Source organism: Corapipo altera, unplaced genomic scaffold (genome assembly GCF_003945725.1).
Source record: "Corapipo altera isolate COAL_440 unplaced genomic scaffold, ASM394572v1 1b, whole genome shotgun sequence".
NCBI classification, from domain to species: domain Eukaryota; kingdom Metazoa; phylum Chordata; class Aves; order Passeriformes; family Pipridae; genus Corapipo; species Corapipo altera.
The window spans coordinates 18,943,039-18,959,228 of record NW_020884881.1 but is presented as its reverse complement, the minus strand read 5'-3'; the positions used below and the strand labels follow the sequence as shown (position 1 = coordinate 18,959,228).

General features: G+C 41.8%; 1 protein-coding gene across 1 annotated transcript in view; it reads left to right on the top strand.

The window, feature by feature from the left end:
- TAF3 (TATA-box binding protein associated factor 3) overlaps positions 1-15,873 on the top strand; it is a 117,680-nt gene extending 101,807 nt beyond the window's left edge. The window contains exons 5-7 of the mRNA XM_027639745.1: positions 8,697-8,952; positions 12,863-12,969; positions 13,722-15,873. Of these exons, the coding sequence (XP_027495546.1) occupies positions 8,697-8,952; positions 12,863-12,969; positions 13,722-13,836 (478 nt within the window). The 3' untranslated portion in view covers positions 13,837-15,873. The remainder of the gene's footprint in view (positions 1-8,696; positions 8,953-12,862; positions 12,970-13,721) is intronic.
- Positions 15,874-16,190: the final 317 nt, after the last annotated feature.

Here is a 16,190-nt window from a genome sequence, read left to right as displayed (position 1 = left end):
CAGGTTTAGACACATGAGGGAATTGCTTGTGTAAATGGCCATGGGCAACTGCCCTTCTGAAGCACAACAGAAACTGATCAAATATGTGTGAAAGATTAAAAAGGCAGATGGGTATTTGTTTAAAAAATAGACTTTCCATAGAAGAGGACTGCAAGACAAAGGTGCTGATTTGTTCTTCTCTTTCACAGAGGTACTTGGTTTTATTCACTCTTTTATTGAAGTTTTTCAGCAAAACTGAGGAAACTCTATAGACCCAAGGATTTGTGTTATAGTTTCTGGGAGCTGCACATGAACAAGAAGACCATAAAGAAGTAGCCACAAAAGAACAGCTGGTCCTACCTGAATTTAGTGAAGTTGTCCTGTGAGCAGTTGAGTACAGAGTTTCAAGTTCAGGACTGACCATCTTACTTGCTTCTTTCAAAAACATGTCTCAGTAACAAGCTGAAAATTCCAGCTTTAGAGACTTTCTAAACCCACGCTGGCATAATTTTCTGGTAATTAGGAAAATTCATATACTACCCCAGTTCCCTTCAGAGAGAGTAGATGTGGGTTTATGGGCAAGCTTCTAGATAGTGCATCCCATAACAGTTCCCAAAACAAATGACAATAAAGAGCAGTTTGCAGGGAACACATAAAAGAAAGTTTGCAAAGAGCACATTGACATAAACATGTTTTACCAGCTTCTGGTTTTGCTGCTGAGAGCTCAGCAGGAGGGGATGATGCCAGGTGGTTTTCACATTGAAGATGTTTGTTATTGATGATAAGAAAAAAAAAAAAAGAGATGAAAGATACTAAGACGCCACGCTACCAGCTCAGTTTTGTTTTGTCAGACTGGCAATGAACCATCCAGAGATGTAAGTCCAGAATGGTGAGAAAGAATGGGAGAGAGATTTAGGAGTCATCAGCAGAAGGGTGCTTGTGGTTGTTGGGAGAAATACTCTGGTGTAACAGATACAGAGGGTGGAGGCCAAGGGCAGAACTCTGTTTCACTTAAAGTAATGGGAAAATAAACAGTATAAAACCTGCAATTCAATTTCAAGAGTAAACCAAAGGAGATAGCTCGAAATGTCAGCTCGACTGAAGACCTAATGGATTCAAAAGTGGTGTTTTCTGCCTGTTGGAATGGGGCACTTGTAGCAAAATGACTACAGAGTGAATTGTATGAATAGCTCCTTCCAAAGGAATGTTGGGAATAAGCATCGTATCTCTATGAGAGGACTGTTAGCAAAGAATTTAATGTGTCCTAGACAGAAGATTGTGGAGATGAAGTCAAAGTGAATTAAATGTTGTGAAGGATATTGAGCAAACAGGAAAAGAAGGAAAGAAGGACCATGGAAATGAAGGCACAGAGAAGATCACCCTTCTTTTGGAAGGAGTTATTCATACAGGATACAACTGGTTTGATTTAATAATTTCATTTAAAATTTTGTCTCAGGAGAAGGTAGAACACTGATGCTTTTTGTTGGCAGTAAGGTTACAGGACCGTGTCGGTACAAATGAGGATCTGCTGATTGTCTGGAAAGAACTGGATCCCCTTGAATGGAAAAATTATATTTAATTCAGTAAACGAAAAATTGCAGTTAAGACTTTGCATTTGAAGTGTACTGATAAAAGCTTCAGCCAGAAGCAAAGAGCTGATTTGTGTGTCACTACAGTAGGTGTTTAGTGGGCGGGGGATCATTAGTTGGTCATAGAATGACAGAGTTGCCAACGTGATACAAGTGTGACAATGGGATGCATTGCAAGAGATTTTAGCAGAGATAGGGGAAGTGTCCTATGAGAACCTGTGGATACTTCTCCTGAGACAGTGTGTTCAGTTCTTTAAGGCAGCTTGTGTTCAGGAAGGATGAATTAGGCTGAAAGAGTTGGTCCTGTTCAGCCTTGAGAAGAAAGAGTTGAGATGGGACCTCATCAATGTCTGTCAGTATCCAAAGGGAGGTGTCAGAGGATGGATCCAGGCTCTGCTCAGTGGTGCCCAGCAGTAGGACAGGAGGCAACGGGCACAAACTGATGCCCAAGAAATTCCACTTGAACACGAGGAAGAACTTAGTTCCTGTGCAGTGACGGAGCACTGGAGCAGATTGCTCACAGAGGATGTGGAATCTCCCTCACTGGAGATATTCAAGAACTGTCTGGACACAATCCTGTGCCGTGTGCTCTGGGGTGACTCTGCTTGAGCAGGGAGGTTGGACCAGATGACCCACTGAGGTCTCCTCCAACCTGACCCACTCTGTGGTTGTGTGAACTAGGAAGAGCAGGTGCAGAGCAGGGCTGGGAGCACTGTTAGGGAGAACACAGTGGAGTCTGTGTTAGAAGAGGAGAGCAACTTTGTGTGTTTAGTCTGGCATGTGAAGAGGGGTTATGATTACTGGCTACAAATACCTCAGGCAAGTAAACATTTTGGAGGGTGAAAGCAATTTAAGCTGAAGAACGATATTGGCACAAAAGCAAATGGGACTTAATTGACTATGAATGTAGGCTGGAAATTAGAAAAGGTTGCTGTGACACCAGAGCAGTGAGAGCCTGGAACAGGGTGATGGTGGGGACAAAAAGATTAACTGGTTTTAAGATGAAGCTCAGCAAACTTGTGAATGGGATTAGGTGACACAATGCCTGTGAAATCACTAGACTCACCTGCCCAGGAAGAGGTGTTTGTGGGGCTTTGCCACAGTGATAGAACTGTAGAATCATAGAATAATATAGGTTATAAAAGACATCTAAGATCATCAAGTCCAACCATTAACCCAAGACTGCCAAGGCCACCACTAAACCTTGTCCCAAAGTGCCACATCTGCATGTCTTTTAAATCCCTGCAGGGAAGGTGACTCCACCACTTCCCCTGGGCAACCTGTTCCAGGGCTTCACAACCCTTTCCATGAAGAAATTTTCCCTGATATCCAATGTAAACCTTCCTTGGTGCAACTTGAGGCCATTTCTGCTTGTCCTTTCCCTTGTTACTTTGGAGAAGAGGCCAACGCCCACCTCACTACGAGCTCCTGTCAGGGAATTGTAGAGAGTGAGAAGGTCCCCCCTGACCTCCTTTTCTCCAGACTGAGAACCCCTCCAGCTCCACTGAAATGGAGAATGGGCTGTGGGGCTCCATATGCAGCACTGAAGGTCAACATGCTTACCTGGGGGAGACAGTGTCTACAAAAATGGGTGTTGGAATAAGTACTCAAAGTTAATTTTCCTTGACAGAGAAGAATATCGCGTGGCAGGTGATGTTTTAAGTGCTGAAGTCTTCACTTGCAGAATTGCTTGGGGCTCTGCTGGAGGTTTGGTGCTTTTTGGCACTCAGACTCATGAGTTGGTCAGAGCGTGTACTTGTGGAGCTTCTGTTTGCCAGCATGACTTGTTTGCACAGAGTAAAATATTCAGCAGGGCATAATACATAGCAACTAAATTTCCCTTTCTAAAAGTAATATGGGAATTAGCCTACATTACAGAGTTTAAATTACACTGATTCTCCTCCAGGGTTGGAATAAAATTTTCAAAATCACCTCTAATCTGTGAAGAATCTAAACCATATGGAAATCTTCCTAATTCCCTGAGGTGTTTTTGACACTCTTACCCATAGGTCTTAGAGTATTTAGGTTTTTTTCTGGTGCAACAATCTCAGTTCCAGATGTGAGATTTTTCAGTAATGAAATAGTTACACCACTTTCTAGCACCAAGGAATTTATATCAAGAAGGGAATATCAAAACTAATAGATAATATGATGATTAATAATCCAAGTGAATTGCACTAGTTTTAGTTACGTCAGTGGAGTTGATGGTGACATTTTCCTACTTACAAAGGCCCCTTTAGCTCCTGCTCCTTGCTTAAAAATGGGTCATGGGTTCAGAAAAGAATTAGGACTTTTCAAATATTTTTTTTTCCTTTGGGCAGAGAAACAGCTTCCCTGGAGCTCTGCCTCTGAGAAACAAAGATTACTGTGATTTTTTTACTACACTTTTCAGGATACTGATACAGCATTTTTTTGGAGCTGATCACCCATAGCAATCATTCAGCCCTGTGGCTCATATCTTTTTTTAAAAGCCATTTCCTTTCCGTGCACATGTATTTTCCCTGTGTTTCTGTGAAGCAGTCAGTGGGGCTTTCAGCCATAAGGATCAGAATGGAATCTAATAATAAATTACTTCCAAAGATAGGAAACCATTTCACACCTTGGAACTTCATTTTGCTCCAGATGTAGCATGTTACAGCTCATGCCACGTAGAGCCAGTTATAAACCAACTGACCTGTTGTGACACTTCAGACCTTGGTAGAATTTGCACTTTTCCTGCAAGCAGACACTTGAGTTTCATCCTGTTTGGGTTCAGATATGTAGCTGTAAATGGGGTGATTGCCCTGGAGTGATGACTAAAACGGGTTTTCATTCTCTCTACCATTATGAGTAGAGTTATTAGATTAAACTCTTGAAACAAATAAACTTCACTGAAGTTTGCTTTTCTTCCTTCTCCTCAATATAGTGTTGGGCACAGTTTTAAACCAGTAGATAAGCACTGATTCTGTACTCTCAAGGTTGATGAGGCACTGCCCAGAGAAGCTGTGGATGCCTCATCTCTGGAATTGTTCAAAGCCATGTTGGATGGGGTTTTGAGTGACCTGATCTAATGGAAGGTGTCCCTGCCCATGGCAGGGGGTTGGAACTGGGTGGTCTTTAAGGTCCCTTCCAACCCAAACCATTCTGTGATTCTCTGATCTGGCTCTTCAACTGAGACCTGGATATTTCACCTGTTTTGCATTGCCTTGGGCTTGGCCCAGCTCAGCCTTGATGTGTTTGAGCAGAACTGGCAATGAAAGATCATTAAGTTCTCATGTTGGCTTGAAATGCTGCTTGCACTGGAGCAGATTGGGAGGAATTAAAATATCTTGGAAATGCCATTGTCAGGAAGCTTCATGCTCTGCCCTTTAACAAAGGGTTTATAAAAAACCAACGCAGAAAAATAGTATTCTTCATTGTAATGATGGTATTTGAGGATTTTTCTGTCTTTCTGTCCTTCCACTTTAAATTTCATGTCCCTTAGGCTTTTCCCCTTTTTTTTATGTTTAGATATGTTTTCTTGGCTACTGCTGGGCACTGTGTGACAAATCAATATGTGCGTTCAGTGATCGATATGCTGAGGTTCTGTGAGCAGCACAGCTCCTGCTGGCATTTAAAAAGAAACCCAAAGTGAATTTAGGTTGGACACAACCAGATACAGATTACAATTAATGTAAACCAGTGTTTGCATTAATTCGGGGTTGCTAAAGGTTACCACCCCCTTTGAAAAAAAAAAAAAATCAACCCTTTTTTTTTCAAAGGGGGTGGTAACCTTTAGTTATGGTTTATGGAGTCTCTTATTACCACATGTATTCCAAAGGTTTTCTCACACCCCTTTATTCCAGAGGAACTATTTTGATTCAAAACTAACTTTTAATTGACTTTTTATCTCTCAGTGTAGACTGTGTTTGTGCTACATTGCCAGGCAAGCAGCCTGCAGAGAAGTGCTGTTCTTGTCTCAGGACTCTTGAGTGTGTTGTTGTTGGTTGATGTTCATTTGTGTTTGATTTCTACAAAAGATACTCACCCAGCCTCAGTTTTAGAGGTTTTGGGTTGGTGTGGGGAAGGAAGTGAAAGTTTGTCTTATATAGCATTGTACATGCAGACCTAGTGATGATTTTGGAAGCTTATGAAAACAATTTGGGAAAGAAGGCAACCATAAATGTATGGTGATGTCCCAAGGTAGAGTTTAAATCCTGCTAGGATTTAAACTCTCTAGGATGTACCCCACTAACAGGAGAAAGAGTTTAAATCCTAGCAGAGATTTAAAGTGGATTTAGGTACCAGGAGGATCACAGTGAGTGCCACCTACTTACAGTGTGCTCCATGCTTCAATTTTCCTGTCTGTAAAACGTAGCTCATAAATCTTGCCATCATTTACATAGTGTTTTGATATCAGGTTTCTCTCCAAGTCTGAAGTAACATTAATTATTAGTCGTGGGACTGCTATTTCCCTTTGATTTCTCCCCACCTCCATATTGCCATGTGTGCAGCCCCTTCTCCAGGACAGGCTAAACCACCCTCGCTGAGATTACTCCATCTCCTCTAATGGTGTAGCACAAAACCATTCATTTCTCCACTCTGGAGTCTGAAGTCTCTGAACTTCATTAGCCCAAGGGAGTGGTAGGCCCAAGCGTGCTCCGAAATGCCGATCTCCTGTTTTGATAACTGAGCTCTAAAATCAAGATAAACAAGCTGCCCTATATACTGAACATGTCCTAATTGCACACTCCGAGCAAACCAGCCAATCAATGAGTGTGTGTCGCTCCCTAATGAATATTTGTAGTTTTGGAAGATTTCATGTGGTATTCCTTGCAACTTCTGCAGTTATTAGCAGAGTGGCTTCGAAGACCCTGTGCAGGGAGAAGAACCTGGCTTTGGATCAAGAAACTCTGCAATTTAATTTCATATGTTAGCTGGGCATGGTCAGTCTTATTCAAATTGTATTAGCTAATACTTCTTTCAAACTGTTTACACTGTGTGCAAAGTTGTGTTTAAAATCCTATTAGCTAATACATTTCTTAGTCTAGACTTGGGGAGGGTTGACTCCCTGAAGAACTCATAGCAGGACTTTGTTTACTTGCAGGAGGTAGAAGAGGGAGGCAGGGAAAGAAGGGGTAATGATGTTTGAAACCATCCAAATGACTTTTGCTGTGCCAATATTTTGCTTTCCTCACTTTTATTATTGCTAAGAGTTTGTTTACTGAGAGGTGGCTCTCAAGCCATGAGGGTGACTTTGCAAACCATGGGAGTATTGGCACCAGCGAGGTCTTGGGCTTTCATACTGGGAGCCAGGGCTCTCTATGTGAGCAGTGGAAGGAGGAAGGCACAAAAGAAGTATCTGAGTTGGGGTGGCCAGTCTGGCAGGAGCCCAAGGAGCCACACACTGAGACTTTCACTGAACCAGAAACACATTGTGAGCCAAAGAGAAAACTTTCTTGGCAGGAGATGGGGGTTTTGGATATACCCCACCAACAGGAGAAAGAGTCTGGTTTTGATGTGTAGGTTGCTCCTGTGATGACCTGATATTAGGACTTCCTTCCTTCTGCAAGTCACAGAGAACATAAATTAGGAGTCCTGCACTGACTCACAGTCTAGCACCTTACTGACACATTATAAAGAGCCTGAGCTCCCACGTTAGGTACCTGAAACAATCAATGGGACATTGAGTGGTGTGAATGTCTTCAGTGTTGCTGATGGAAAATCATCTAATGCCGTTTAGATTCTGCTTCACTCTAAGTTTCTAAACTTCCTTGACTTTGGTTTTCTTCTCCTGGTCACTCCTAGTAGGTCTTGGAAGGTGGGTGTGATGCTGCAGCTGGAGGTTAGGCAGGAATACCAAACCCATTCCTCGGTTTCCTTTTCCTAAGTCTGTTTTTACTATAACTTCCCATAGTTCTGATTTTGTAGTGCAAGTGGCATATCTTGGGAGAAAAAGCACCATTATTTCAGCCAAGCATTAAAAACTGTATAATTCCAAGCCTTTCTCAAGTGATGGCTTGGATTATTGACTTAAAATGCAGACAATGTCTCCCGTTGTAGTTGGTGTTGTGATGCTGCCTTTGGAGTACCATAAGAGAGTTGCAATAAACTCTAAAGTTGAACGTAAAATTCCCATTGATGGTGGAGCTGGACATTCTTGGTTCTCAGGAGTTGTTGCAATTTGATTTTTGTCATGGTTTTTCTACTGATGTCTCCATTTTTTGCTTCCTTAGGCAATCCTTCTCTCAGGAATGCCTAACCTTTCTTTAAAACACCCTCTTCGTACTGTCCCATCACAAATCAATTGCACTCCCACAGTTACCATTCAAATATAAATAAATTAATTAAATGATTTACCAAAATGTGGTAAAACAAATAGACCTATCCTGTGTTTTGTTTGAGGGGGTTTTTTGGTTCTGTTTTCTAAAGCTTCCTTCTCTTTATGCTTCTAACCTAGAGCCTTATAGTAAGGGCTTTTTCTGGCTTGTCTGTTAAATTGCATGCACATCAATAACACTGTGTATCAACAGTCATTAATAAACGTTGGGTCCTCTATGTATCCCCCTTCCTGGGCAAGATTATTCTATACTGTGTATTTACTAGAGCTACATCCTGTCTACTTCAGCTACTCAAGTAAGTAGCAATATTTTATCTGCTGAGTATATAGTGTGCGTCATTTATTTGTCCTGACTAGATCCACTGCTGATTTCATAAACATTTGGGGAAAGAAATACCAAACTAGCAAATATTTGCAGAACCCCCTAATGCAGGATCTTAAGAGGATGATATCGTCTCTCAGTTTGAAGATTAAAATCAGTGCTGTTCACAGCTGATTAACTTTCCTTTCTAATATTTCCCACAAATTGGGCTAATGTAATAAAACTTAACGAAACAAGGTTTAGTAAAGCCACAGAGAATATTTATACGACAGTGAGGCGCAGAGTGGTTCAGGCTGTCCTGGCATTCACTTGGTCATGACTCTGTGCTTTGTCCTGTAAATGGATGGTGTAGCAATGACAGCAGTCCTTGTGTTGGGTTGAAACAGCCTCTTTGGTGACTCCAAGGTGATGTGAATTAGCTGCACTATATTTCCTTTCTGTCTAGTCGGTGATGGATCTTTGCTTTCTCACCCACCAACTCTAATGATCCTCATTTTTGGTCCCACAGCGTCATCAGCAAAGTGGTGCCAGCTCCAGAGGCCAAACCTTCCGCTCCCGTGACCCGGCCCAAAACGCCTCCGCCCGTGCCGTCACCGGTGCCAGCTCCCATGCACGTGACCCCTCCTCCAGCTCCAGCTCCTCCTCCTCCACAGACCACCGTCTCTCCAGTCCTGATCCCACCGCCCTCTCCCGCCGTGTCGGCGGCCGGAGGCTCCAAAGCTCCGGTTCGGAGCGTGGTGACCGAGACTGTCAGTACATACGTGGTAGGTAACACACACTGCCATCTTCTGTCCCAGTGGCAGGGACATTCACCTCTGGAATTGTTGAGCTCCTGGGTGACTCATCATCTCAAGCTCATGGTTCCTCAGCTTGTGATGTTGCTCTCTGTTTTGAGGGGTTAATAGCTTAACTAAAACACTACAGCTTGGCCTGACTTTTCATTTGTTCCTAGTTCCATATTTAAGTTTCTTCTAATGAGTCTACTTATATCCCACTTGGTATTTTCTGCTAACTGAGCTAGAGCACTTATTTTTGGATGAGGAAGTTTTTTATAGATGCTTTCAAAAGTGCTGAATTGAAACCTCAAATGTCAAACTCACCATAGATTTTGCTGTCAGTCAGGTAAAGTACAAAGCCCTCATACAACATCAAGAATTTGACTTAGCCCTCATTTGAAATGTGTAGAGTCCACTAATCTCTTTCCTGGTTTCCTCAACATACAGAAATTGCAAACGTTTGTGCATCTCAGAAGTCTATAGATAGTTCATTAGTCTACATTTCATTAATGTGTTTGACACATACTCTGTACTTGTCCTCAGTCTGGTGGCATTCTTCATTCTTTTGGAAAAGTCTCCCATCTAGCATGATGTAGGAGCTACATTCCCTAAAAGAATGTGGGTATGCCTCTGGGTAGGACTTGGATTGCTGTGCTGCTGTGAGTTTCTGCTTTAGATGGAAGGTAAAATGAAGTCTTGAGCATTCCTGGTCCTGGAAGAGCAGCAGTAACCATTCACAACTGTAGCAGTGTCACCCTCCAATGTCCTGGCAGAATTCCAGCTTGATTGGTGACACCTTGCTTAGCTTCAGTGGGTAGCAGTTTAAAAATCTCACCATTTAAAACACCTAAAACTTGTTTTCATTACAGCTGTCTGAGCTTTAATTGCAACTTATAGATGATTTTTTTTTTATTCCTGTTTTTATAGCAATTCCTAGTGTAAATCTACTCTGCTGGAAAAGGTGCTTTTCCCTGCTGGACTTAAACTGCTGTATCATGTTGCTGATCTCTATTTAAACAGCTGCTCCATTTCACTCCCGAGTTAGTTACAGCACTGGACAATGTCACATAGGCTGTGCATATCTTTAGGGTGCAGGATACAAATCCTCACCTTTGGTATCTCAGGTGTAAACCCAGTGTCACTCTTAAATATTACAGTAGTGCCCAGAAACTTGGAAATTTACTCTAAAAGAGAAACATTTCCTAAATACTTCACTACATCCCATTTTCTTCAGTAAGCATGAAAAGAAATAATTTAGGAGATTATGTTAAAGAAGGAAAACCTAGAACTTTGCCTGGGTACCTCTAGTGGTAACACTCTTAGCACCTTATGGAGAATTCAGAGGACATGGATGCTCCAGGTTATTTCTTTCTTTTGGTAGAACCGTGGAATCACAGAATGGTTTGGGTTGGAAGGGACCTTAAAGAACATCAAGTTCTAACACACCTGCCATGGGCAGGAACACCTTCCACTAGACCAGGTTGCTCAAAACCCCATCCAACCTGGCCTTGAACACTTCCAGGGATGGAAAATCCACAATGTCTCTAGGTAACCTATGCCAGTGCCTCACCACCCTCATAGTAAAGATTTTTTTCCTATTATTCAATCTAAACCTACTCACCTTCAACTTAAGACCATTTCCCCTTGTCTTATCACTACATGCCCTTGTGAAAAATAATGTTTTACAACATTATAGTTGAAACCAAGGCTTTTAGGATCCCATGATGTGCACAGGCAGAGACACACCTTGATGGGAGACATTTTTAGGTCAAAATGCTGAGGGAGACGTCGAAGAAGAAGAAAATAATAACGATTATCCTCCTGTATGAAGGGAACCCAGGACACAGAATGCTGACATGGTTTTCCCCAGGTCACACGGGAAAACTCTGTAGAGATAAGAGTGGAGCCAGTGTGACAGAAATGCACAACTCCCTTCTGCAGGGGAGGACAGGAGAGTGATTTTATAGTTTAAAAAAAAAAAAAAGGAAATGCTGTGGGATCTCTGTGTAGGATCAGTACGTGTGCTCTGCTCATGAGCTCTCAGGGGTTTGTACTGACACAGCCTTCAGCAATCCCATCCTGTCCCTCCTTCCACGACCCTTGGCTCATTAAGGAACGAGAAGTTATGCAATATTTTTAGTATCCTCGTTCAGCAGCCCAAGTTTTTGTTTAACAAACAGGCAGAGGTTTTGGTGATTATAGACCACCCTGCCCCTCTCCAGCCCCTGAGAGCCTGAGACAGGCATTCTGCAGGGGGAAAAAAGTACTGAAAAACTAAGTTTTGAAAAGTTAGGGTGTCTGTTTTCTAATGGGGCAACATCAAACAGCTCTGCCTACACCTGGCACAGCCAGTGCCTGAAACAGGCAGCACCAGAAATGGGGTGCCCATGCCTGGGGGATGATGTGGGTGCAGCCAGGTTGTTCAAGCAGGTTGTAAAAGGCTGTAGCCCTCAGCCCAACATCCCACAGCGCTCCTTCTCTGCAGGACCATGGCACAGCATCCCCTCCCTCGCCAGCGAGGTTATCCCACTAAAATACCTCTGGATCTCTTCACACCAAGCCCAGACACTTCACCTGAGGAGCAGATGCTTCTTTACCAACTTAAAATGACTTTGGAGATGTGAGATTAGATGGTAGATAGGAATGATTATTGCAATCAATCAGCTCAGAAATCGAGTTCGTTTTATGACGTTGCCTACTCCATATCGCTGTTGGGATGGGGATTGTTTCCTGCTTAGTATTCCTGGGCCTTGTATTTTCGAGTTTTAAACCACAAAAACATTCAGGGCTTTAAGAGGAGTCAGGGAAGAGTGATGTGTTGGTTGCAGCTCTGGTACATTCCTATTGATTTTTCAGGAAGTGGTGTAAGATGTACAGACCACCGTGTAGTGGCTTTTTTTTTTTTTTTTTTACCTAAGAACATTTGGAGCTTTTCATCTGCTACTTTTTAATATCACTTTTATAAGCTGTGCAGATAGGAAAAAGTTATTGCCTGAGATATGTGTAAATGCACAAAAGCTGAGAACAAAACAGTTTCTGTTTTTGAGATTCAGCGATAATGTGCAAATCTTCATAAAGGAATGATGGAGTCAGGGTAATACCCCAGACATTTTGTACTTTGTGTTGTTAATTGCACTCCTTTAGGTGGATTTTGTGACATTTTGCATGTATGTTTTTACCAAAGAGCTGTTCAAGAAACCACTGGAAGTTTAAAAACACAAACAATGGGGTCTAGTGGGATATAAACATTAAAAAAATGCATAAAGCTCCGAATATGATAAACCCGGTGAGCAGCTGCCTCGCACTGTAAATGATCTGCCTTTCTTGTTTCATTTACCCTTTAGTAAATTGTACTGTGACATAAATGTCATAAGGGGAATGGAAAGTTACTCAGTAACAACTTTTTTTATATCCTGATCTTATCAGCTCGTTGGAGTTGAAGACTTTGGCTAATAAGTAATGCAGCAATATATACACACGGCACTGTATATTTTACATGCATATAAGACTGTTGTTATCTTACGCAGGAGGCTGCCGTGGCTCCTGCTTGCCATTAACAGGGTCGAATTTTAAAAGTATAGACAGAGAAGGAATTGTGTCCTTAAGCCCTGACTGCTGTGTGTGAATGCCCATGCTTAGGTCGGGTGGTGTAACTGGCTTTACTGGTTTACAGGACAACACAGAAAAATACATGATTTTGTCGTCATGTGCAGTGCAGGAAAATCAATTACGACACAACGCCGAGCTCTCATGATCAGAGAACTCATAAATAGCAGCGCTGGCTGCTGAATGGCTTAGTCAGATAAGCAAGAAACCTTTTATTTTGTTATTTTAATGTCAATTTTCCTGCCTGCTTAGCCCTGAAAACCAGCTAACTTTGCTCTTTTCTTTGCACCAGATCCGAGACGAGTGGGGTAACCAGATCTGGATCTGTCCTGGCTGTAACAAGCCAGATGATGGCAGTCCAATGATAGGTTGTGATGACTGCGATGATTGGTATCACTGGTAAGTTCCTCTCATCCATCCTACTCTGCCAGTCCCTGGCAGATTGGGGCTATATTATTAAAAAACCTTTTTTTTTTTTTAATAGTTCATGACGTTGGGAATATTTAAATAGCTTTACTGTGTCCAATTTAATAATCTGGGAGATATTTTTATCTCTGTTGCTCTGAAATTTGAAAAAGCAGATTTTAAGCTGTGAAGGAGAGTTACTTTTTAATTAATGGGCATTGGTGATAAAGGTTGTTTTTGAAACTGCCAGGAAATATTGCTGATTCTGGTAATTTTGTGAGAACTACAGGATTATGAGCACAGTGTATACAGATAGACAGTTCAAATTATGAAGCATTGTATGAACGGTAATATAAATGTCAGCTCTTATAAAAGAGTTGGGGGGAATTAATCACTTTTTAGGCGTTTTTTTTTTTTAAAAACTACATAAAATCATAGGGGTTTTTGCAGATGTGTTAAAGAAACATTTTAAATTTTTTAAATCTAGTCTATTACACCTGAAAGTGCACGCATATTTTCTATTAAAATAACGTTTTTTATCTGAGTATCCTTTTGATTTTCTTATTTGTTTCAAAGCAAGAGTTTTTAGGTTTCTGTTAGATCATTACATTCATTAAGAGAATGGTAATATAACTGCTGTATTAATTTGAAGGCCTGTCTCCCACTGAAAAGTTGTATTTTTGAGGGGGTAAGAAACAGAAGTAACGTTACTCCACCGAGCTGATACAATATTCTACTGCCCACAGGCCTTGCGTTGGGCTGACTGCTGCACCCCCAGAAGAGATGCAATGGTTCTGCTCCAAGTGTGCCAACAAAAGGAAGGATAAAAAACACAAGAAGAGGAAGCACAGGGCGCACTGAGGACACCACAGGGGACTGAAGTCGTGCGGTCGCCGCGGCACCTCCTGCCCTGACTCGGCTGCAGGAGGGATCCATCCTGCTCGTGTCCCCCTCCGTCACCAGCTGTTGGGGTTGTGTCTCTGGAGCGAATCCGGGGCGAGGAGATGCCCTCGCTCAGGGGCTGTTGGGTTCCACAGACCATCCGAGCCCAGGGGATTGGATTTTGGCACATTCTCATGCTGTTGTTTCCCCTCCCAAGGGGAATTTGCACAGAGCGCTGTGAAGACTTGGGTGGTTCCTGGTGCCGCTCCCACTCCTGTGGCTCGGCAGCAACACGGATGAATGTTGTAAATACAGATATCTGTCCTATTCCTTCTCAATTTGTTATTAAGCCCTCTTGAACCTTTGCAGGAAGGTGCTGAGAGGAGGAGAAAATGTAAATTGCAGTAAGTTGTAAACTGAGACAACCTTCTGGAATGATTTCTGTAGTCTGGATACAGTTCAGCCTCGACTCCTGCTGAGCCAGATAATCATAATGTGGAAATAAAAAGTGGCTGGTAAATATTTTTGTGACGAGAATATATGAAGCTTTTTTCCTTGATTTTTAGTACTAACACGAAATAAACATGTTCAAGCTTTTGTGATATATCTTCTATTTTTAAAAAAAAAAAAGTTTCTATTGTGTCGATTTTTTTCTTCCGTGTGAATTTCTTTTGGTGGACCTGTAATATATTTTATACTTTGATTTTTGGTTGGTATTTTTTTGTTCGTTTTGGTTTTTTTCTTAGTCTTTGTCAACGTACCTTTTCATGGCTTGTACATTTCATCGGTGTGTAAAAACACTTCTCCCATTAAAAGATTTTCACATGTGTAAATACCTGATATTTATAAAGTAATTTTTTTTTTTTTAATTATTTTGTAGGGCTTGAGGAATTTTTTTTTTGTCGTTTGCCCCGAGAATACAAACCTAGCAGCTACTAAAAGCCCGTGTGACAGAGGCCCTGTCCTCATGGCTGGGAGGGATTGGCAAGCCCTGCCCCAGCAGTGCATGCACGAGGAGACGGCCAGCACCGTAATTAGGCCTCGATTCAGATACTTAAACATGTGGTAACTTCTTAAGAAGTGAGTAATCCTATTGCCTTCAAGGAGCCTGTTCCCACACTTGGTTATACATGTGCTTAAATGCCTTCTGAATTGGGAGCTTAGGCCAGGGGGGCTCTGCACTTCTGGTGGCAGCTACGGCGTGTTAATCTGTAGCTGGAACGGAGCTTTTTTTTTCTTTTTTTTCTCCTTTTTTTTTTTTTTAACAAATAGTAGTGAGTTTGCCGAAAGGATCCGGGATCGTGTTTAGGTGGGGGAGATGCAGATGTGTTCCTCTGCTCTGTGTATCCCCCTTGCAAAAGACCAATAAAGTGAATACAAGTCACATTCCCCTTTGAAAATATGGGGGGAAATTGCAGACAAAAAAAAAATAAAAGTCAGTATTATATAGTGTAGTGCAATGGATCTCAGAGCTAAATAGGAATGAATCTTGAAAAAAAAATGTAGGCCTTTTGTTTTCTAATCAATTTTAGATTTCGTTGCTTAATTTGGGGATATTTCTACTTTAAGCCATGCAGTGGGAACATCTGATGTTGGAGAATATAGCCCTTTAACCTGTTGTGCAGATATTAAGAGTTATTTTTTAAATGCATCCAAATTGATATTAATGAGAATGAATTAGTCATGTTTATAAAAGTACCAGTCCAGTTAGGGAAATGAGGCTTTGCTGATAGAACTGTTAAATTGCAAATCAGTGGAGATATGGATGAAATTGGTTTATTAAAAGTGCACTGTTACCTGCTTTGTTCAATTCCACCTCGTTTATATTCCGTCCCTGGTAATTACCAGTCAAGAAAGTTACTGGGTTTGATTTTTTATTTTGTTTTATTTTGAATTGTTGTTGGCTGTTGCAAACTTGATTTCTTGGTTTTTTTCCACATGTAAATGTGCAGACATACAAAATACACCGTCTTTGGTCATTTCTGGTTGCAATAATAAAGAATTAGCTTTTGGTAAGTTGTTTATCCGTTTCCTCCTCCTCTCCATGAATCAGAACTGCTCACATTTAGTCAACTGAATCACTCAGGATGCCATGGGAGGGCCGAACTTGGCTGTTTGGATGAGCTATTTCTGTGCATGCTCGGCCTTGCTGCCACTGGGCTGGTTTCTTACTCGGGGTTTTATGATTTTATAAATGACCCCTGTGGCAATAAAACCAAAGCATCATTTTCAGGAGGCTTGTGTGGCTGAGGGGATTAGTAACAGGAGAAGGGGCCCTTCACCTCCGGGTCACCGGTTTGAAGCCGGGCTTGGTGCTGAGCCTGCCTCCCCTT